The 25,022-nt window shown below is 36.6% G+C and overlaps 1 protein-coding gene and 1 pseudogene across 2 annotated transcripts; both read right to left on the reverse strand.

The window, feature by feature from the left end:
• Positions 1-2,869: 2,869 nt before the first annotated feature.
• On the reverse strand, positions 2,870-24,656 carry ELOC (elongin C). Of its 2 annotated transcripts, none has more exons than XM_037150961.2 (4): positions 24,564-24,656; positions 12,022-12,075; positions 10,874-11,017; positions 2,870-4,701 (listed from the first exon to the last, which is right to left on the reverse strand). In XM_037150961.2, exons 2-4 carry the CDS (start codon positions 12,023-12,025, stop codon positions 4,511-4,513), a joined length of 339 nt encoding a protein of 112 aa, XP_037006856.1. In that variant the 5' UTR covers positions 12,026-12,075; positions 24,564-24,656; the 3' UTR covers positions 2,870-4,510. The 2 variants fall into 2 exon arrangements, with proteins under 2 accessions (XP_037006856.1, XP_037006854.1); XM_037150959.2 differs by lacking the exon at positions 24,564-24,656 and adding an exon at positions 24,213-24,318.
• Positions 4,844-4,934, reverse strand: LOC119053425 (uncharacterized; annotated as a pseudogene).
• Positions 24,657-25,022: the final 366 nt, after the last annotated feature.

Here is a 25,022-nt window from a genome sequence, read left to right on the forward strand (position 1 = left end):
GTGCATTAACTCCCTACCTCAACTCCATAATTGTAATATTCTGTATATTGTTTATTTGAACACTCTAACATTGCCTTTTCCTCTGGCTGTAGCATCCATGCAGGTTGTCTTCAGAATCTAAGCACCATGTCTTCTCTAATTTGAACTACAATCTAAATCTGTAACTTCACCACAATTAAACTTGCAACCTTGGACTATTCACGTTTCGTGTTGGATCCCCATTAAAACAAATAAACAAAAAAAATATATATATAGATATATTGGCTGATTCAAATGGCAGCTGTAAGAAACTAACAAAATATGCAACCGCAAAAATAGTTGAAATTATGGAAAGACAAAAATTGTCTTTGATGATCAGAAGAATATTTACTTTCCAATTCAAAATTTACTTGTGATACAGAATCAAAGTTTTCTTAGAGCAGAAGTGACAGCACATTAACTCAAAAGTAAAATGTATTTGATAAGCGTGCATAAAAATTTAATATACCTAGAGTTAAGATCCTACTAACGGCCCTAGCTGGTGTAGCTCAGTGGATTGAGCATAGGTCTGTGAAGCAAAGGGTAGCTGGTTCGATTCCCAGCCAGGGCACATGCATCGGTTGCAGGCCAGGTCCCCTGTAGGGGACACATGAGCAGCAACCACACACTGATGTTTTTCTCCCACTCTTTCTCCTTCCCTTCCCCACTCTCTAAAAAATAAATAAATAAAATATTTTTAAAAAAGATCCTACTAACGTATTAAAAAATTCTAACAGCAGAGCTGTACCAGTTGTTATGCATAGGCAGAATTAATCACAAGCCTTATTCCGTGATGTAAAAAAAGGGCTCTGATTAAAATTTTACACAATTCTGCTTGAATGAAGGCATGAATTTAAATTTTTCTTATCCTAAGCTATCCTCTTACACCTGCTTCTCTAAATAATGAAGCAATAGATGTAATCACAAATAAAGGACAGCACATATATATCTACCTAGGTAAATGTAATAAAACATTTTCTATTAAAAATAATGGTAAACATCTAGTACTACAAAGAGGAGAAAATCTAATTCCGATGCACCTGTGTCTTATGGAAGAAATAAACAAAATTTATAGAGAAATTTAAAAAGTCTTGTTTTCAGTCAGATATATGAAACAGATAAAGAAATCAATCACATATGTACCTCATTCAGGATAGGTTAACTAAATTAAGAGTATGAATGAAAAATGCATTTTGGGTTGACTTGGCATTGCATCCACTAGTATAAAAACAGCACATAAGTCTCCCTTTACACCAACAATTATTGATAACCAGAGCTAAAGTTGAATTTTCTTTATACGACAGGAAACTAAAAGGGTCCTAAATTAATCTTGCTAATATATTTAGTACTGATGTGTATTATTCAATGCTTAATCAAAAGCAGCAAAAAGTGAAATTTATAGACTTATTTAAGAGTTGCAGCAAGAAAGCCATTTCCTTTTATTTATAATTCTTCCAGTCTATCATGTGTAACATTGCAATCTTGTATTTAGGCAACAACATCCATAAACATAATCTTGTTTGCTCAAAAAAAGAAGTGGTAAATATCACCCTATAGATGTATAATATCCTAATTTTCTAAATGTGACAGTAAGGCCCAGTGACTTGGTTCAAGATCACATGGCTAATTAGCACAAGACTTCAGACTTTCTACCCCCCCCCCGCCCCCCAATACACCAAACTACTTCTGGGCGAGGAAATATTTGTATAAACCCTCACCATTAGCCCAGTAGGAACATAAAACTTTGGCATAAATATAACTGACCTGAAATTAAACCAGATTTACATATTGCAAATAAAATACCATATATATAAAATTGATGGCATCTATTGATTTCCAGATTGTGTTTTATCAAACTTAGATATAACCAATCAGATGCTCAATTACAGCACGGCTAAGTCTAGGTACATCCAAGCTTTGTTAATTTGTATGAAATTTCTTCTATATACTGTATTTTGCTATGTATAATGCATACTTTTTTGCCCACATTTTTGAGGGAAAAATAAGGCTGCATATTTATACATGGGCACTGCTAATTCTGTATCTATATAAATGTTTTTAATTCTTTTTATTCATGCTTATGTGTTAAAAGCATAACTCTACAAAGCATTACCCAGTATCTGTATGCAAAACAATACCCTGGAACATGATAATCAGTTTTGTTTCTAAACATAAATAAATAATTGAATTAAAAAATTAAAATGAAAGATTTTTTCCCTCTGAAAGTCTGGGCCAAAAGCATGGGAATGCACTGTACACAGCAAAATACAATAGATAGAAATTACTAGGATTAATTTAGACACTCTTCAATCTTTAACAGCAACTTCATATTATTTCTCAGAATTATTTGTACTCATGAAAGAAGATTAACGGATAAACTTAGCAAAATGACCCACTAAGATGACAGGTCCATGAATATCAAGATGCTTTTAGTCTGTATCTCTCTTCTACCATGAGCTGATTTATTGCTTATAGTAAATTGTGTTTCTTAGTATCAAAAAGGTTCTTCAAAAGGAGACTCGAAATTGATTTCATAAAAGATAAAACAATCTAGAAAACTGAAAATAATCTAGACACTACAAAAATGAAATGTTAACTGAATAAAAAAAAGGATTTGTAGTAATATTTTCTGTGCAGAAAAAAAGTATCAAGGAGACCTGCACATAATTTAAAAAGTTAACTAATTTCCAAGTGTCAGAAAGCTAATTACCGAGTTTCAATGCTATATAAACTTATCTCTTAAATTGACCAAATAAAAATCCCTAGTGTATGGCAAGATATCCAGAAACAAATAGTTTCATGAATCCTCAGAAAAAAGAGAAAATTAAGGCTAAAAAGATCAAACATCAAGTGTTCATCAAACCTTTCGGTCAACAGAGCCTTTATTAACATGCAAGTCTCATTTACCACAAGATATACAACTTTTCCTAATCCTTCAGTCCTTTTTCAATATTTTAACTTAAGATTACTTGTGGATCTAACACAAAACGTAACCTACTAAAATTGATCAAAGTTAAACTTGGTTCTAGCTATCTCCTTAACCTTTAAGATCATTATTTAGGTTTATAATTGGAATTATTTGTCACCAAGTAGCAGAATATAATTCTTGCACTTGATAATCTTCTACTAAACTATGTACCAGTATGTCTTAAGAAGTTACTAAAATATATGCAATTAACATATATATTTAATTGCTTTCAATACGCTGCAAAGTACAATGTTAAGTTTTCTAAGAGGAAAATTATTCATAGAATTTGGTTGTGTATGGTTTTTGCAATTCCAGAAACACTGGTCCATATTAAACTAGTCTTGAAGAACTAAGCTAAAAACTTATAGACCTTAATGACAGCTTTGATTTACTAAGAAACAATAATATACCAAACTACAGTGCTCTTTTCCCATGCCTAAGCAGAGATTCTGTAATAGTTTTTGAGTATTTTTGTCTGCTTAGTATAAAAGCTGAATGGCCTCTTTATAAGTTATATTTTAGTAGAAGACCCAGAGATGTTGGGCATATTTATTGGAACACATTTTAATTAACAGAATGTAATATACTATATCAAAGTGCGCTGTAAGATTTGCACTACATCTCTTCACGTTTGTCATATTTTAAAACATTTCAGTTGGATGCAGGAAGACTAGAATAGTTCAGAAAAGATTAGCTTTTAAGATCTGGGTAATGTTCTTAGTCTTTTAAAACATTTAAATAACCAGAAGTATAATCACAAGGGACTAGATAAGAAGGATGAATATTGCAAAAGAAGCTTTATAGTAATGAAAGTACAGTACTTTGGATTGGCCAAAATGCACATTACACATAAAATCAAGGTCATTTAGTTTACTTACTGACCATGTGACTATAGTTCAAAAAGTCACTGCTCCAAAAGCTGTACCTAGGAATCTTCCAAAATTGCTTTTAAATAAAGTTCTTAAATTGTAGCAATAAAACAAAAGGACAAGATACTTAAACAATACTGCAGTTTATCAAAAGACACCTAAGAAATTTCAACTCTTATGTCTTTGACAGTTATAAAAATCAATATTTGGCTAAGTTATAAACTTGTTTATAATGCAATTGTTTGCATAATTCTAGTAACGCTAATGACAGCTATAGGTTTAAAAAAAACACTAAAAACATAAAAATACATAGCCCCAATATTTACCTGGAGAATATTGTCCATTTATGACTAAATTTCAGCATTTATTATATCACCATTGCTCTAATTTAAAAATCACATCCAAAGAATAAGGCAAAACTACCTACAAAGTGGCATATTTGTTTATTTCTCAATTTGTGAAAATGTCCTTAACTTGTTGATGTAACAAACAAATTTCAACTTTGCTATGCAAAAGAAGAGACAATAATCTGCTTTGCAATGAACTTTAAAGTTCAATTGCGCACAGGCAACATGCTATATATGAAAAAAATTCTAACTGAACTACAGGTATTAAATACTGAAAAAAGTTAACAGTTTATTATAACTTATTTTATTTAACAATCTAGGAAGTTTGCAGCCATCAGCAGTTCCAGTGCAATTTCAGGTGCAATTGGGAATTCAGGAATCTCCGTGGAGCTGTTAGTGTAGCGAACCTTGTAAGTAAAATACATGCATACTTTTGATAGCACATGTGAGGGGATCTCTCTAAAATTGACTTCATTAGTTTCATTCTCAGCAAACTGACCTATAAAAGAAAAAAAGGTATGTTCGTTATGGGCTGAATTGTGTTCCTCTGAAATTCTTATGTTGAAGTCCCAACCCCCCAGTATTTCAGATGTGATCATTTGGAGATGGGGTGTTTTGTTTTTCCCTATTCACGAAGCATTTTAAATATGGAACGCTTTACAAACTTGCATGTCATTCTTGCACAGGGGCCATGCTATCATTCCAATTTTAGTATACATACTGCCAAAGTGATCATGGAGATGGGGTCTTAAAGAGCTATTAAGGTAAAACAGAATTATTAGTGTGAGCCCTAATTTAATGACTGGTCTCCTTATAAGAGATTAGGTCACAGACACAAGCAGAGGGAAGACAATGTGAAGACATAAGGAGAAGATAGCCATCTAGGAGACAAGCTTCAGGAGAATACAACCCTGCTGGCACTGTGATCTAGAATTTCTATCCTTCAGGACCACAAGAAAATAAATTTCTGTTGTTTAAATTACCCAGTCCCTGGTACTTTGTTATGGAAGACCTAGCAAACTATTACAACATGAAAAAAAAACAACCCCCAAATAGCATCAAACAAAATATCAGAGTACAAACATACAAAAAAAACAACCTTTATTAAGATAGCACTTGAGATTCATCAAGACTGAATTTTAAAATTCTAATCCTTTCCCAAACTTTGGATACTTAGGGACCTTTTCCTAAAAATCTTGATGGCGGGCTTATTCAGGTGTGAGTAGGAATCAAGTTTTCATGGACCATCAAGAGCCCTGTGCTAAACTGGATTGCCATGTAAAAATAAGAAGTGAAATATTTATTTTAAAAACCTTTTCAGGAGTAAATGTACTGTTTCCCCCTTTAGTTTTTAAAAATATGTTAATGAGATCATATCAGCGATTTCCCTTTATTTAGTTAACACTTCATAAACAATTTTTAGTAATCTCTCAGCATTTCTTTATCTATATATAGGTTTTATTATTTAGCTGTTGTTATAGAAATAAAATATTTCCTTAGCAGTCAAGCACTAGCACTATGACCTGAATATAAAGGGCAGAAAAATATACTTTCTGAGAATGTATTATTTTAAAAGTTTCCAAATGACTATATTGGTTGGGAGGTGGGGTGGGGTGGGGAAAATGAAGAGGAGAATTCAGCAAATAATTCACAGCAATAAGGTAACTTTTGGTTTGCCAATATTTAAAATTTTCTCTTTTGAACATATATATGAAATATTAGCAATATGTATTTATTGTTTGAGACTAAAGAAACATTAGGTTTTTAAAAATATATTTTACTGATTATGCTATTAAAGTCCCAATTTGTCCCCCCTCCATCCGGTACCCACATTTCTTCCAGCATCACCCACCTTAGTTCATGTTCATGGGTCATGAATATAAGCTCTCTGGCTTCTCCATTTCCTATATGCTTCTTAACATGCCTGTATTTTGTATCTACCAATCTGTGCTTCTTCATCCTTGCACCTTTCCCCTCATTATTACCCTTCCCCCTCCAAACTAATAACACTCCAAATAATCTCCATATATATGATTCTGTTCCTGTTCTGCTTGTTTGCTTCATTATTTGGATTCAATTATTGAGAGTTGTGAGTTTGCTGTAATTTTAATGTTCATAGTCTTGATCTTCTTCTTGTTATATTAGTTCCCTTTAGCATTTCATATAATGCCTTGGTGATGATGAACTCCTTTAGTTTTACCCTGTCTGGGAAGCAATTTTATCTGTCCTTCTATTCTAAATGATAGCGTTGCTGGATAGAGTAATCTAGATTGTAGATCCTTGCTTTTCATGACTTTGAGTACTTCTTGCCAGACCCGTCTAGCCTTCAAAGAATCTTTTGAGAAATCAGCTGAGTCTTAAGGAAACTTCCTTTGTAGGTAACCCTCTGCTTTTCCCTTGCTGCTTTTAATATTCTCTCTTTATTTTTGAGTTTTGGCATTTTAATTATGATGTGTGTTGGTGTGGTCCTCTTTGAGTTTAACTTGTTTGGAATTCTCTGTCCTTCCTGGACTTGTATGTTTATTTCCTTCACCAAATTAGGTAAGTTTTCTTTCATTATTTTTTGAAATAAGTTTTCATTTTCCTGCTCTTTCGTTCTCCTAGCACCCCTATGATTTGGATTGTTGGCATGTTTAAAGACGTCCCAGAGGTTCCTAAGCCTATCATTTTTTTTTAATTCTTTGTTTCTTCCTGCTGTTCTGATCAAGTGCTTTTTTCCCTTCCTTGTGTTCCAGATTGTTGATTTGATTCTCAGATTCATCCCCTCCATTTTTGGTTCCCTATAGATTACCCTTCTGTCCACTTAATGCAACCTGTATTTCTGCCTGGGTCTTTTTTATGCTGTTGCAGTACACAGTGAGTTTCTGGAGCATCTTGATAAGCAGTGTTTTAAACTCTGCATCTGCTAGATTGCATTTAGGTCTTTCTCTGGAGTGTTGTTCTGTTCTTTCATTTGGACTATCTTTTTTTGTCTCCTCATTTTGGCAGCCTCCCTGTATTTGTTTCTATGATTTAGGTAGTGCTGCTTTGACTTGCTGTATTAGTAGTGAGGCCTATGGTAGAAAAGCACACTTGTTAAGTTACATGGACCAGAGCCTTAGGGCGGGCAACCCATGTCACCACTCTGTTGCTCTGTGTGGGAGAGGGCTTGGAGAGGGGATAATGCTGCTATTTGGCCTCTGGAGTTTTGTGCAGGAGGAAGCTTTCTCCCAGTACTTGCCCTGGTGCCAGTTACTTCACTTTCTCCCCCTAGGTCACTGGTGCCCTTCCAGCTGTTGCTGACTCCCTGAGAGGGTAGGTCGGCATGAGTCCCAAGTCTGTTGCGGGCCCTTTAGGAGGAGTCTGAGGATCCTGCAATTTCTTCCACTACTCCAACCTCCACTGGTTTTTACAGCTAGAAGTTATGGGGATTTGTCTTCCTGGAGCTAGAACCCTGGGCAGTGTGTGGTCTGGACTGGGGCTGGGAATCCCTTGCTCTTGAGGTAAACCTCCTGGTTTTTATCCACCACACATGGATGTGGGACCGCTGCTTCCTATTTCTGCACCTCTCTACCTCCCGGTACCTCTCCATGTCTTTGCTCCTCCTACCATCAGAACGTATGTGGCTTCTTTAAATCTTGGGTTGTAGGTCTTCCGTATAGCTTGATTTTCATACAATTCTGGGTAATATCTGTTTTATAATCTAGTTGTATATTTTGCTATAGTTGTACTTGAAGGCAAAGTGTGTTTACCTACACCTCCATCTTGACTGGACAAACATCATGTTTTCTTTTTGAGGTAAAATTCACATCACCATTTTGAAGTGTACATTTCACAATGCTGTATAGCCATTCCACCTATCTTGTTGTAAAATATCTTATCACCCCCAAATAAAACCCTGTACCCCTTAGCAATTACTCCCCATTTCTCTACCCCCCAACCTGTACTTTCTATTATACCAATCTACTTTCTACCTCTATGGATTTAACTGTCCTGGATATTTCATACAAATGGAATCATAAACTTGCTGCCTTTTGTGGATGGCTTCTTTCATTTAGCATAATGTTTTAAAGGTGCATCCACAATGTAGCATGTACTAGTACTTCATTACTCCTTATGCAAAACATCAGTTTTGGGCTGAAAGTTTGATCTTTAAGATAAAGCTTAAAATAAAGCTTTTTATTTTTTATTTTGACATCCTCACTTGAGGATATACTCTTTAATTTTAGAGACAGGTGTGGGTGGGGGGAAAGAAGGGGGAAGAGACAGAGGGACAGAGAGACAAACAGAAGACATCCATTGATTGCCTCCCATATATTCCCTGACTGGGAATCAAATCTGCCACCTATTTGTGCCCTGATTGGGGATCAAATCTGTAACTTTTTGATGTACAGGATGACTAAAGCTATTTTTAAATTAAAGGAGAACAAGCTTATAAAAAAGCAAAAATCCTTTCATTTTAAATTTTAACTAAAATTTTTGGCGTGTCCATAATTTCCCCCCTAAAGTACGTCCTAATTCTGTCCAGGAGAAAATGATTCAACCCAGGAGCAAGTAGTCCTGCTAGCACCCAGACTTGGGTTTCTAAGATCCCATTAGACTACATCAGGGCTCTTTGTACAGGGGGAAAAAAATCACTTTTCTTTCTTCTCTGTACAGACTGAATTTCATGGTAACCACATAGTTTTTTCAATGAAAAAGTCTAATTAGTAAGTATAGAAGAAAGTATGCATTTATAAAATCAGTGTTTTATAACCCCAAATGAAGTATGTTGCAGTGGTAATCACAATGAATGCTAAAACCATTATATGAAAGTCTAACTGGAGCACTGTTCATGGATGAATGAGCTTGATAACCCTGGTTCACTAATCAATCTTGACATTGCTAAAAGATGTGTTTCAAAAGAATACAATAATACCAATTATGAATGAAGTATTAGTGCCTAGTAAAATGAACCAGCTACTAATCAAGCCTCTGGAGTTCTAATTATGAGTTTACAAGATGAAACATTAAGTCTAATCGGGATATTGACATTGTATGAATGTACTTGTTTCTTTGTAAAACTGATGGTCTGTAAAAAAGGGAGAGTATAGGGGGACTATCAAAATTTTGTAAACGAAATGACAATGCCAGAGATTTGCTCGAAATATTCTTTGAAAAGTGAGAACAGATGAAACAAGACTGGCAAACTATTGATAACTACTCACGCTATGTACATGGAGGCATATTATTCTATTTCCATGTCTGTTTTTAAATATCCATAGTAAAAGATGTAGAAAAGGAATTGCAAGAAACACCAAAAAGCGAAAACAACCCTGGAAAAAAAAGTTGGAAGCCTCACACTTCTCAATTTCAAAACCTGAACAATGTGACCATTCAGTGGGGTAAAGAATGGTGTCTTCAACAAATGGTAGTGGTATGTCCACATGTAGAAGAATAATCATACAAAAATTACTTAAAATCAAAGACCTAAATATAAGAGCTAAAACGACTGAACTCTTATAAGAAAACATAGGGGTAACTCTTCATGACATTGGATTTGGCAATAGATTTTTAGACAGGACTCAAAAAAACCCACAAACAACAAACGGGTTTTTAAAAGATAAACCGGGCTTGCCCTGGCTGGTGTGGCCCAGTGGATTGAGCACAGGCCTACAAACCAAAGGATCAAGGTTCAATTCCCAGTCAGGGCACATGCCTGGGTTGCGGGCCAGTTCCCAGCAGGGGACACATGAGAGGCAACTATACATTGATGTTTCTCTCCCTCTCTCCTTCCCTTCCCCTCTAAAGATAAATAAACAAAAATCTTAAAAAAAAAAAAAGATAAACCAGGCTTTATCACATAAAAAACTTTTATTCATTAAAACACACTATTAAACGACAACCCACAGAATGGAAGAAAATATAAGCATTTCATGTATCTGATAAGAATCTGGTATCTAGAATTTATAAAGAACTCTTACAACTCAACAAGGAAAAAGACAACCCCATTAAAAAGTGGACTTGAAGAGACATTTCTCCAGAGGATACACAAACAGCCAGCAAGCACATGAAGATATATTCAACATCACTAGTCATTAGGGAAACGGTAATCAAAACCACAATGAGATACCACTTCATACCCATCAAAATGGCTGGAATAAAACAAATGCAAATAAAGGATGTGGAGAGAAAACCACATGAGGAACCCTCATACATTGGTGGTAGGAATGTAAAATGGTTCAGCCAGTGTGCAAAGTTTGACATTTCTTCTAAAAGTTAAACATAGAAATTACCACATGTTCCAGAAATTCCAACTCTCAGAAATCTTCTTTCTTGAGGTAAAAAAAATTACCTCAAAGAAAATGTTAAGAGTAGACATTTGGGAGGTGGTAACTGCTACAAATAAACTTTAGAAGTAGGAGCACAAATCAACAGAGTCCTGTGTTGAAGAAGGTGGCCATGGTAACTAACTTAGGGAAATGATCCTTCCTATTACAAATTAACCAATCTGGGTTTATTGAAACTAAGGTAAATAGCTATAAACTGAATATGGCAGAAACCAACTTTTCCCAAATGCAACATAATCATGCAATATTCAAATATTTACTTTCTCTTTTAAATGTCTTAAGTCACTTAAATCAACTTAAAAATACATTCATCAAACACTGAAAGTGAGGATAAATGAAGGGAAAATAAAGAAATCTTCCTACCTGGGCCACTCAACATGGCTTTTATTGTTCCTGATGTTAGTGCATGTTCCCTCTTTACAATAAATTCGTGACCATCTGAAGATATCAATTTGACATACATGGCATCAGGGCCTTCACAGCCACCATAGGTTTTCTCTTCTCCATCTAAAGTAAAGTAGTAAGATAATTTTTGAATCACAAAATTTATTGACAATAAACAGGTTTACCAAGGTTTGAAGAATTCACACCAGAAAAGTTTCTGGAGGGTAACAGTGATCAAAATTTTAAAGTTTTTAGACTTATCTATTATTATCTATTCATTTTCCAATGTCAGAGTAAAGTTTACATTCAAGGATTGTACTTTAAATGAAAATTTACCAGTATTTTTCAAGGAAATATTACTAACAATATTTTTGTGACTACAGCAGCACATTCAAACTTGGAGACTATACCATATAAGCTCAACTGACAAGTACAAATTGTACATGTTAGGGCTTCCTTTACTTAGGAATTTACTCTTGATCCATAAAAATGATTATGAATATATTGCTTAATTTAAATTACTGCACAAATGAAAGTCATGAACACAGACAAATGTGAGGCTTTCAAAATGGGAAGCAGAGGTGAGGAGACAGAGTGCCTAGATGGCACTTGCGACCAGCACACCCACTGCTGTCATGCTGCCTTCGGTTAGCTCAATTTAACTTTCTGGGGGAGTGTATGTTTTTGTATATCCCTTTAAGATCTTTCTCACAGGTATAACTTCTACAATACTGCACAAACAGAATTTTAACATTTATGGTTACCAATATCTGAAAGAAAGTTTCTTATGGCTTATTCTAAAAATTTAGGGAGCCCTAAAAGAGAAGTAGAAATACTTTAAAATTTGTTTTGCAAGGTAAACATTTTATATGTCTGTTGGGAAAGTTTCTAATATTTTAAGGTACAATTCATTCACTAGTAATTGTAAGTTTTATTTGGTACAAGATGTTACTAATCTGTCCCCAAGAATACACAGTAAACATAAGCTGTTTACTTCAACAACTACTTTCAGTCTACTCTGACCATTTTCTAACTTGCATTCACTGACATCCAAGGCCCACCTTTCAGAAGAAAAACCAGCTTCTACTAGTTGAAATACTTACCCATTATTTTTTTATGAAACTTACCCATTATGCTCTTATGAAATTCTACTTCGCTTCCACAGGAAGTTTAGCAGTTTCCTGAAAATATAACAATGCTATATTAAGATTAACGCTGAAATAACATGTTTTCACTATTATTTAGTATGTCCTTGGTGTTACAAGTCTGTCTTTCTCTCTCAAGCAAGAAGTTCCAAGTCACTGCAATAAACAATGTCAAATTTCTGAACACCTGAGACAATAAAGTTGAAACACAGATTTACTGGTTTATTTTATTTTCCTTCAAGGTAACTATTGTGACAATAATTTAAAAATACAGATGCTTTTTGTTAGGACCTAGACTGAACTTGAAGAGATCCTTGGCCTTAGTCATCTTCCTATATACACTGTTCAACTTGATACTGGTAGACACTAAAACAAGTATTTGCTGAACAAATGACAACTTGATAAATACAAAGACATGAAGTAGCTTTCATGAGAATGAAAAAAAAAGCCTGCGCTCCTCTTATGTAAATGAGTACATTTATAATATATTTTACTATTTCATCCCTTCTGTACATAAGCTACCAAAGTTCTGAAATTTAACAGTAGAGTGGTAAAAATGTATTTTTTAAGAATCTTAAATTAAGATAATTGGTAAATGAAAGGTGTTCTTGTTTTCAGTAATTTGTATTTTAACAATTTTTTCAAAGGAGGATTTTATTAATACCAATATTATTTTTATGCCATTATGAGGAAAACAGCATATCCTCGTTACCCTTTTCTCTAAGAAATTCCTGACCAATATTTTAATTCTACCCTTAAGGGAAGGGTCAATAAAATGAACCACATTTTAGAGCAAGAAAGGAACTTGGAAATAACCTATGTCATCCCTCACCTTAAAAAAACAAAGATGAATGACTTGTTGCACATAGTGTAGTGGGAGCAGAATCAAATTTATTAGTCTAGTACAACTGCTAAGCACTGAGAGATATTTAAAGTATCATTTCTAATGTGGAGTTAGGACAGCAATAGCAACACATTATTACCAAAAATTTGAGGGCCTTGTAAGTGGTAAACATTGACTTAAATGCCTCATATACATTATCTTATTTTACAATGACACTTTCATAAGGAAATTATTGTACCAATTTTTTAAATTTCATCTACTTATCTTTAGAGAAAGGGGAAAGTGGGTAGAAAAAGAGGCAGAAAAACATCAGTTTGTTGCCTTTTGTACTCCTCAAGCCCCAACCTAGAATCTGGCCTACAACCCAGGCATGTGCCCTGACTAGGAATCAAACCAGTGACCCTTTCGTAGGCAGCAAGCACAGTACTCAATCCACTGAGCCACACCAGCTAGGGCTGCTCCCATTTTAAAGATGAAGAAACACTCAGAAACTGCTACTTGCTCAAGGCTTCTACAGCTTAAGAGACAGCTCGAGGATTTAAACCTAGGTAGGTATGTTTATAGCCCAAATCCCCTTCCATTTCCATACTGCCAAGGTTAAAAAATTCTGGCTCCAGTTGAAACTTCTTATCCACAAATGCTAAGAGCTATTGATATTTCCTAAGAACCTCGACTAAAATTTAGAACAGTACTATGTCATCTTATGATAATAATGGTACACAATTAAAAATTCATCAATTACTTTCTTCCGTCCATACTGCTTTGTAATCATTCTTCTAGAACACAAACAAAACAAAAAAGGACAAAATGCTAGAAAAGCCAGAAGAACAAGAATTTCAAGTGCCAACTTTTCTGTCTGAAAAATTTTCAGAGCAAAATATCTAGAATGTTTACTTAACTAGCAGTAGCTAGGCAACTATGCAAAGTCAAATCATAGACGCCCTTTGGGTAGCAACAGTTTCTCCACGGACTTCTTAATATAGTAAATCAATTCCACTTTTAACATAAGGGTTAAAGAGGGAGGGGGAACATTCCCATCACTAACAAAGAAAGAGTATATCAACAGTAAGAATTAAGAGCAAATACTAAATACGAGGTAGAAGCTAAAAATATTTGAAATATGATTACATTTCGACTTAAGCCACAAATTACCTATAAAAATCTAAGTTTGAGGTGGCAAAAATCTGTTTGAACATTTAAGCATCTATTTCATAATGAGCTAAATTCTAGAAATGTGAATCAGGCAGGTAAAAGCAAGCGCTCGAGGAGTGTGGGCTGAGAACAGGTTTAGGCAGAAGACAAAGTATAAACAGAGGCCTGACTGAGATGTCACTGTACCCTTAAAGTATTATACATAAACATTAGTCTTTCAAGGTTTTTAATTTTGGGGGGGGGTAACAAATAGAAATTCTAGGTAAGCCTAGGGCCTGCAGTGAAATCAGTTTTGAATCTAGTACCATTGAACACTGAAAAGATCTTTGAACAGCCTATCCTATTTCTGATTTGAATTTTTCATATACTACATTGCTACATGGATTTTTAGACTATATTTTGTTCCATCAACCTGTTTATACCTGACAAATATCTCCATTTTTAATTACAATAACATTATAAATATGTTTTGCTATACTACTGGGCAATTCCATTTTGTTATTACACATTTCTTGTTAGGTCTACTTTTAGATAGTTTTTATTATAAATGGGCTCTGTTTTCCCATTATACTTTCTGAAAGGTTATTGCTGGAGTTTTAAAAAAAGCTTTTCAAATTCAGTAAGTTTATCCTGCATCCCTCCATCTTTGCTGAACTCTCTTAAAAGTTCCAAGATTTTAGTTAATTTGTTCAGATTATTTAAACAGATTATAGCAACAACTGCAAATAAATCCATTCTTTGTATCTTTTTTTTACATTGCATATTTACTAAGAAAAAAATGTTAGATGTTTCATATCACTCACAAATACATTGCAGATTAAAGTACCAAATGTAAAAACACCACTCTGGAAAAATAGATGAAAAAAATACAAACGGCTCATAGACCTATAAAAGAAATGCTTGGTCTCAATGGTAATCAGTAAAATGCAAATAAATATTCAGATTTGCTAAGAACCAGTGCTGAAGGGGAGAGGAAATGGTTGATACCAAATAAAACGCACAACGGTTTTGGAAGGCAGCAGCGGAAATGTCAGGAGACCGACTCTTCTTGTTTATCTACTTTAGAGAAATTCTGGCATCGTGTGCAAAGGCAAGTAGGTTCTTTACAATAGTATGCATATACGTGAAAACTGAAAATACCTGAAAAGTTTCAACAATTAAGGAGTAAGCTAAATAAAAAATAGTATATCTGTACTTGTGAAATATTATGACACAGTGAAAAAGGAAGAAGTTAAATCTATACTTGCTATGACATATAAATACCAAAATAAAATTTTATTTTACTTTTTCCTATAGCCTATAGGCTTGCAGGTTGGATTCCCAGCCAGGGCACATACTCAGGTTATCAGTATGGACCCCAGTCAGGGTCTATAATTACTTTGGAATCATTAAGCCACGGACTCAAAGAAATCTGCTGTTAATATGGCCCGATGGAGTTAGATGTGTCCGCATAAGGACTGCTTGAGTGCCCCAACCAGGTATTGAAACTGCAACCCAGCTATGTGTCCTGACCAAGAATTGAGTCCACCACCCTTCTATTTATGGGACAATGCTCCAACCAGCTGAGTCACACCGGCCAGAGCAACACTGAGGACAATTTTAAACTAAGTTGTTTAAACTGACTGAAGGCCAGCTTGAAAAAAATTGAATAAGAAGCTGAATTAAGATCTGGGTCAAGACAAAGACATAGGTAACCACACTTCACCTCCATGCACAACTTCAGCAAAAATTACAACTAGACTACAAAACAAGTGCTACCCAGATTCGTCAGAAAATCAGTATCTATGGAAGTCCAACCATCGAGGATCTAGAAGAAGCCACATTCATCCAGATAAGTAACTTTCATACCACAGTCACCACTAAGATGGAGTTAAAGGAGCCCTACCTGATACACAGAAACAAAAACAGGGAGGCTGCCAAAATGAGGAGACAAAGAAATATGGCCCAAATGAAAGAACAGAACAAAGCTCCAGAATAAGAACTAAACAAAATGAAGATAAGCAACAGTTCAAAACACTGCTTATCAGGATGCTCCAGAAACTCACTGTGTACTGCAACAGCATAAAAAAGACCCAGGCAGAAATACAGGTTGCATTAAGTGAAATAAAGGAAAATCTACAGGGAACCAATGGTAGAGGGGTTGAAGCCGAGAATCGAATCAACAATCTGGAACATAAGAAAGAAAAAAGCATTCAATCAGAACAGTAAAAAGAGAAAATAATAATAAAACAACAACAACAAAAACACAAAAAACAAAGATAGCATAGGGAGCCTCCTGGACGTCTCCAAATGTACCAGCACCGGAACCACTGGCGTGCCAGAAAAGGAAAAGCAAGAAATTAAAAACTGAAAAAAAAAAAAAAAAAACCCAAAAAACAAAAAACAAACCCAAAACCTAATTTGGTGAAGGAAATAAACATACAAGTCCAGGAAGGACAGAGAATTCCAAACAAGTTGAACCCAAAGAGGACCATGACAAGATACATCATGATCAAAATGCCAAAGTTTAAAGAGAAAGTGTTAAAAGCAGCAAGAAAAAAGCAGAGACTTACCTACAAAGGAGTTCCCTTAAGACTCTCAGCTGATTTCTTAAAAGATACTTTGAAGGCTAGAAGGGTCTGGCAAGAAGTACTCAAAGTCATGAAAAGCAAGGACCTACAACCTAGATTACTCTATCCAGCAACGCTATAACTTAGAATGGAAGGACGGGTAAACTGCTTCCCAGACAAGGTAAAACTAAAGGAGTTCATCATCACCAAGCCATTATTATATGAAATGCTAAAGGGAACTATATAAGAAAAAGATCAAAACTATGAACATGAAAGCAGAACAAATTCATAACTATCAACAACTGAATCTAAAAAACAAACTAAATAAGCAGAAGAGGAACAGAATCATAGAGATCATTTGAACAGTTATCGGCTGGGAGGGGGGAAGGGGGAGAATGGGAGAAAAGGTGCAGGGATTACAAAATACAAATGGGCAGTTACATAATAGACAGTGAAGAACTGTATAGGAAATGGAGTAGCCAAAGAACATATATGCATGACCCACGGACATGACCAGTAAGGGAGGGAATTGCTGGAGGGAATAGGGGTATCTGGCAGAGGGGTGCAAAGTGGGAAAAACTGGGACAACTTTAATAGTATAATCAATTAAATATACTCTTAAATTTATTTTATTTTTTAACCTCACTTGAGGACATGCTTATTGATTGGGGAAATGAGGGAGAGAAACACTGATTGGTTGTCTCGTACACACCCTGAATGGGACAGGACAGAAACCTCAACCTAGGCATGTACCCTGACTGAGAATCAAACCCGACCTTTCTGTACATAGGACAACATTCAATCAACTGAGTCACACAAGCCAGGGCTAATCCTTTTTTTCCTTAATTTTAATTTTCAATTACAATCTACATTTAACATTATTTTGTAAAAGTTTCAGTTGTACAGCATAGTAGTTAGATAATCATATACTTGACAAAGAGTTCTCCCCACCCCCAATATTTCTAGTACCCACCTGGCACCATACAGAGTTATTACATTATTATTAACTATATTCCCTATGCTGTACTTTACCTCCCCATGCCAAGATAAACGGTTCATTTTTTAAATTATTTTTATTTTCAATTACGGTTGACATATTTTAGTTTCAGGGGTACAACCCAGTGATTAGACACTATGTAACTTATTAAGTGACCATTCTGATATAACTTGTACCTATCCGACACCATACATAGTTTAATATTAGACTATTATTGACTATATTCCCTATGCTGTATTTTAGATCCCCATGACTATTCTGTAACAACCAATTTGTACTTCTTAATCCCTTTACCTTTTCACCCAACCCCCCAACTCCCTCCCATCTGGCAGTCACCCAGAAAATTTCATTTTTTCAAAAGCAGTTTAGAATGACATGTACAGTTTGAAGCCATTATGTAAAATAAGTGACTTCTTGCCTATTATTCATGTTTCCTGCAGATAAATAAATGCATAAAAACACATGTTCAAAAGTGTAAATAACTAGAAAACTATGATTTAAAGCTTATTTTTCAAAAGCATGCAGAACAAATAAGCACTCAGAACCAAGCAGAAAATGAAGGGAATGATGGTTAGTCAGTCAGCCTGATGATTATTAACTATATGTTATATAATTAACTGGAAAACAAATTACACTGACCAAAAATTAACTAATGTTCAGGCTATTTGAGGAGGCTTTGCCCACACAAAAGAAATTGATAGAAGCTAGGACACAATTCCAATCTACAAAAAGACATCAAAATATCCTACCTAGCATGTGCTTATAGTGTCATTGATTTCATGTATCTGAGAATGAGTTTAAAAATTCTCATTCTGACCATTCAACTCATGACAATGCTCCTATATTTCTTAGGTAAACGGTCTTAGTATTAATACTCTTACCAGACAGTATCCTTTCTCGTATTTTCCTCCACTGTGCAATTCATAGTTTTATCCACTATTAACTACAAATGTTTCACAGCCTCCTTATGTCTTTTTAGATCTGTCACCAATTATTTGTAGTTGTAAGTTTTCCAAGGCAGGAAGGTTCTTTGTGACCCACATATCTAGCACACAATGGTAATTATGTGGTAATGTTAACGAGTAAAGTTCATAGAACAATGTGCATGCCACATACATTTTCCTCAGCTTTCCAACAAAAGTTATTCAATGGTACCATGCTTTTGACCAAGGTTGATTCTTTTCATATTTTTCCTTGATTACAGCCTTTAAGAAACTGACACTTTCAGATAACCACAATAAAAACTGTTCTTTCTCAGAAACATCTATTTAACTTTACTGAAATATTATGGATTATATTGGGGGAAGGAAGTGCCTAAGAAAGGGACAGTATTCCAACTTTCACAAGAGAATTAAGACTGAATTCTAATTCTTTTTTTTTAAAGACATATATCAGGATCAGCCATTCTTTTTCCTTATTCTAGGTATTTTCCTCTTTAAAAAATATTTTATTTATTTATTTATTTTTAGAGAGAGGGTGGGGAGGAGAAAGAGAGGGAGAGAAACATCAGTGCGTGGTTGCCTTTCACATGGCCCCCCACTGGGGACCTGGCTCGCAATATCTGCAGGTGCCCTGACTGGGAATTGAACCCTTTGATTTGCAGCCTATGGTCAATCCACTGAGCTACACCAGCAAGGGCTGAATTCTAATTCTTAAAACAATTACATTTTAAAGACTTCCAGGGCATAGAAACATTATGAAATTATAACCAAAACATCAGTCACACAATTCTTCACATACCACATAAATTGTTAGTTATAAAGTAAGTGTATAAAACATGTATTCCTATACATGATTTCTGGAATTTTGGATTTCCTACAACTCAGTTATCTTCACATTTCTATCTTGAGACTCAAATAGGTTAGGTGATAAGACTTCTTTCTTCACCTCCTAAATTCCACCTCCCCCCAAAAAGGGAGGGGGCCTAAACTGTTTCTTAAGTTCCTCCCAACTCTACCATTTCATGACTGAACTCATCAGTAATTCATCCTCTCTCTACAACAAATGCCTGGAACTCCCAATTTCTCATCTTTATTAAACAGAGCTGCTCCCACACAGCACAGAGCTTTCCAGCTCCTGTGTTGTGTTCCTACTGAGTATATCACATCCCTGTAAACTATATAATCTCCCTTAGACAATGATCTCCAAGCTCCTTTGTTTAGTTAAAAAGTATGAGCAAATAGTCCCACTACATAGTGTATGCTTAAGTATAGATTCTTACATTATAAAGTGACTTAAAAGAACCTTTGAAATACTGGGCTAAAAATAATATATAAAAAATAAACATTTAGAGCAAGTCAGTTAAAATGGATTAAGACATTATCAGTGTAACTGCAAAAATTTTCCAGATTTTCTAGTACTGCAAAATATACAAAAGCCCCTCAAAACAAGCCTTTTACAAGACAAACTAATACAACTTTAGAACTTGATATATAAGGCTGATTATAAGTGCTGATTAAACTATTGTCTAATTATATTACAAAATTATCATAAGGTAATGAAACTGGCACCTCCATTGGAAGTTTATATGTATTTATACATATTATATTTTTTGGAATGGAAGATAATTCTATTTATTTGTTTAACCCCCTGTTAAAGAATTCATCAGGATTGGCCTCACCCACGTCTCACTGTCCTTATATCCCCTACCTCCCTGGCCTCTCTAATGTACCCACCCAAATTCCTACACTGCCAAACCCAATTCTCTGCCTAGCTCAGGCCTCAAGAACTGAATATAGGTGGAGAAAAGACACAGCCATATTGGCTGATCTTAATTTTCATTTCATGCCCATACCCTTTAAATAAGCACTTGAATCCTCCTAGCAAATTGGTTTTCCTACTCTGAGAACATTTACAGCTCCTTTGAAACCTCCAATATCAGTCTCTTCCCTGCCCTAACCAGTTACTTCATCAAGAAAATGGAAACAATCACTAAGCCTTACCTTTCCTCTTTTATCTTACCTGCATGTAAGATGGGGGACCAAACCCCACCCCTGGAATTTAATTATAAAAAACTGTGTATGTTTTCTTACACTTTTAAACTTCAGTCACTTTCAAAGTACTCTCCATTTGATGCAACACACCTATCAAGACTTCCTACTGATCAAAACAATTTTTTGAACTTTGCATTTTGATGCCTTTTAGAGCTTCTGCCATTTTTTTGTTTCACCTCTTCCACATCAGCAAAAATGTTTCCCTTTGGGGACTTTTTCTTCATTCAGGGAACAAACAAAAAATTCGCTTGGGGTGACATTGGGTGAACTGGGAGGGTGGGGCCTGAGGGTCATGCTGTTTTGGGGCAAAAACTGCTGAACACTCAGTGGTATGGGCAGGTGTGCTTGTAAATCACCCGTCATGAAATGGGCAAAAAGCATGAGTCTTCAAAAAAAATTCACTGAAGTGGAACCCAGCCTCTTGCAACAATGCCATTTGGCATACTGATTACAGATGGGGAAGTTCCCAGAACACTCACCTAGGGGGGGAAGCCTTCAAGGGACCCACCCTCCAGAAGATAATTCTAGTTTTTTGGGTCCCCCTCCCCTGTATATCATATACTATCTACCCACCTGTTTCAAAAGTAAACTAGAAACTACCCTTCTATCCAAGGCCAACCTTTCCACATAAGGACATTTAGCCAAAGATTTTCTTACCATTATCCCCAACAAAAAATTTATCCCCTCATAGAAATACTGTAATATCACTATCATTCATTTCTCCTTAACCCACTCTGATAATTTTTGGTCCACCAGTTCATTCAAAGGGCTCTTACTGAATTTCAACTACTTTACTTGGTCAGATGATCAATTTTTAATCCTCCTCTTTTCGGAGCAGGGTTTCACAGTAGACTTACTGCCTCCTTCCTGAAGTTTCTTATTCTTAGTATTACTGATGTTACACTTTTCTGCTTCCATCACCGTTTGCTCTTCTGACCAAAGTGCTCCCAGTCACCTCTCTCTTCTCCATTAACACTCTATACTTGATGTCCTCCAGTCCAAAGATTTAAAATATCACTTATAAAAGTTTGACTCCCAGATTATCTCTTTAGCCAGACATATCCCCTGAGAAACAGTAGTGCAAATCCAACTTGGCTACTGCACATACTCTGAGCTGTATACTAGTTATCAAACTCAGTATATCCCTTAAACAGCTCCTGATTTATTCCTCAGAAACCAGTGCACCCTTGCCAGCCTTCCTAATTTTTCACCCAGGTGCTCCAGCAAAACAATCAATTTCTCAAAAAAAAGTTTTTTGTTGTTTGTGTTTTAGTCCTAGGCATGAAAGTAACACCCATTTGGCTCCATCTTAAAATTACATTCTAAATCAAACCACTTCTCACTAACTTACAACTCAACACCACCGTTTCTCAACTGGACTATAATTGAGGCTCCTTAGGAGCTGGTTTCCCCACTTTCCTCCAACTTGGTCTATTCTGAACCAACAAACTAGTCATCAGGAACATAAATCAGTTGTCACTCCCATGCACAAAATCCTCTAATACCTTCTCATTACAGATAAAAAAAAAATGAATATCAAGGTCTATTTCATTTAGACCTTGTGAATCACCCAAAACTCATCTCCCGTCACTCTTCCCTCATGATGCACTAGCTTCACTGGTGTCCTTACAATTATAATAGGTCAGGTTCATTCCTCCCATAAGGTTGCATTTGCAGTTAATGCTATCTAAAATTTCTTCCTGTACATTTTCCAAATCATTTTGGTCTTCAGGCAAAACATCAACTCCTCACAGAGGGAGATCTTCTCTGTTCACATCCCAATCAAAATTAGACAGCCCCAACCTAGTCACTCTGACTTAATCTAACTCTAACTGTATTTTCTTCACATTCATCACTGCCTGAAACTGTTATTTCCATACTTTCTATGTATCCTCTCTTTCTTCAAGCTCCAAGAGAGCAGGACTATATAGTGGCATATAGTGGATACTCAAGAAATATTTCTCTAATGAATGGGACCATTGTTTTTTAATAACCAAGGCTTTAAATTTCAGGCATCACTGGATGGGCTTTTTAAAAATTTGTTTATCTTTAGAAGGGTAGGGAAGGAGAGGAGAGAAATATCAATGTATGGTTGCCTCTCCTGTGTCCCCTGCTGGGAACCAAACCTCAGTTGTTTGGTTCACTGGCTGGCACTCAATCCACTGAGCTACTCCACCCAGGGCTGGATGGGCTTTTTTTGATCTTAGAAAGTGTAAATGTTTAGCACAGGTTAGCTAAAATGCATTAACACATTAGTGTAACTGCAAAGATTTTCCAGATTATTTTCTAGTACTGAAAAATCTATCCCCCAAAACTCCAAACAGCGTTTTATGAGACACAAATTAATATTACTTTAGAATTTGATATATAAGCCTACGTAACTTCTGACTATAAGTTACTGCCTTATTACAAAACTACCATAAAGTAATGAACTTGGTGTCCTTAACTTTAAATTTTTATATGATTATATACACATATTTTGGAATGGCAGATAATAAGTCTCATGTCTCATAAATAAGGAGAAAAAGAGAGTCATCTAAAAATGAAGTTTGAGCCCTGGCTGGTGTTGCTCAGTGGATTGAGCACGGGCTGTAAACCAAAGGGTCACTGGTTTGATTCCCAGTCAGGGCACATGCCTGGGTTGCGGGCCAGGTCCCCAGTGGGAGCCGTGTAAGGGGCAACCGGAGATTGATGTTTCTCTCCCTCTCTTTCTCCTCCCTTTCCCTGCTCTCTAAAATAAATAAACAAATAAAATATTTTTTTAAAAATGAAGTTTGAAGCCCAAATCACTGGCAATAAACAATAACATCCACGATGACTGGGACCACAGCAGTATCCTTGCCATCGTATTTCCAGAATGAATGAATCCACTGTAAACTGTGATGTAAAAGAGGTTAGAGATTTATCATTTTGGTCCACTAAACAGGAAACAACTATAGGGGAATCAAAAAGCAAATTTGGCAGTCTGAAAATGAGCTTTTAAAACTCTAAAAGATTTCAGTTGTTTTCTACACTGAAGGCGATGCAAAGAAATGCTAACAATTAATGACACGAACTCCACAGCTATAGGTTTCTAAAGAGGTTTTAGTTTCATAAGAGAAACTAAGGGACCACTGTACTAGGCACTGGATACCTTTCAGGTAAGTCTGGGAGGTAGAAGCGCGACCACCTGAAACCACCTAGTCGGCCAGAGATGGACCAGTAAGTTGCCCACAAGGTAAACTCGGGGTCCCGCAGCTGGAAAGAGCGAGAGCCCTGTACTATGACTAGGAACTGCCTCCAAGAAAAGAACGAATCTTAGTGTACGTGAGGAAAGCAAAAATAAAAAGCCACAGAGCTGCCATGTCCTAACTCCACCCTCTGCGTGCTCAGCCCACAGATGGTACAGTCTCCCTGCCGCCGCCCCTCCTTCCGCTCCTTTCCTACCCCACTGAACGGCGCCCGGAAAGGTTCGGCAGTCCTCTTCTCCCCTCCCCCAAACCAAAGGCAGAGGAGGCCCGAGGAGGTTGGGAGCTTCCGTTCCTTCCCCGCCCAAATGGGAAAAGGTGGGCAGTGGGGAAACGAGCGCGCCCCGTACGCGTCCCTGTCTTCCTCCACGCGGTCCCAGAGCTCCGTTCGTACCCAAACCGGAGACTCACCGGTTAGCACTGCAGCCACTGCACCAGGTCCCCGCACACCACCACAGCCCCCACTCCAGGGCCGCCCCCCCACCCCAGAAGCCTGCCGCCGTTGGTTCCGGGGCAGTTGGAGGAATTACTTCCGCCGGGTTACGAACGCTTTCTACCACACGCGGGAGATTAGTATCTTGGTAAAGCGGAGGTACGCTGAAAGAGTGTCGCCCACTTCCGTCCACAGGAAGGGCACAGCGCCCCCTTCTCTCAATGCCGCACTACCCCAGGCCAGCGTCGGGGCTCAGCAATCACTCGCAAATCTCCACCAATGTGATACTAGGTCTCTATAACCCTTCTAAGTCCCTATGGAGCACCGACCTTGATCCAATCTCCTTAGGGACTGTATCCTCAGAGAGGGGCTGGTGGCGGAGGGGCGGGGAACGCGCGCGCGAGGCCGCACTGCACCCTGGGATTTGTAGTTTTCCGGTCGGTCCGCCGTGGTTGGTTAAGGCAGCAGTGCATCCTGGGACTTGTAGTTTCTCACGCTGGCTTTTAGGATTTGGGTAGTTTTTAGAAGTTGTTCCTGCCTCCCTTTTACGGGTACGCCTGGAGGCCGGAGGTTCTCTGCAGGAGAAAGATCGAAAGGTGGGAGTGCGGTTTCTATGCTAATAAAATCGTGTTTTTTAGGAAGCAACGTCCTTGTTGTGAGAAGTTGCAGTGTGTATTGCAAGAGCTTCTTAACTGTTCGCGCAATCGGCTGGCTCATTTCCTCTCTTCCCGCTACCGTTCAGTGTTTTCCGAAAATTGCTCCACCCCTTCGTCCCCTCCCATCCCTTG

The sequence above is a fragment of the Artibeus jamaicensis genome, unplaced genomic scaffold, assembly GCF_021234435.1.
Source record: "Artibeus jamaicensis isolate MK-2021 breed Jamaican fruit bat unplaced genomic scaffold, CSHL_Jam_final scaffold_916, whole genome shotgun sequence".
NCBI classification, from domain to species: Eukaryota; Metazoa; Chordata; class Mammalia; order Chiroptera; family Phyllostomidae; genus Artibeus; species Artibeus jamaicensis.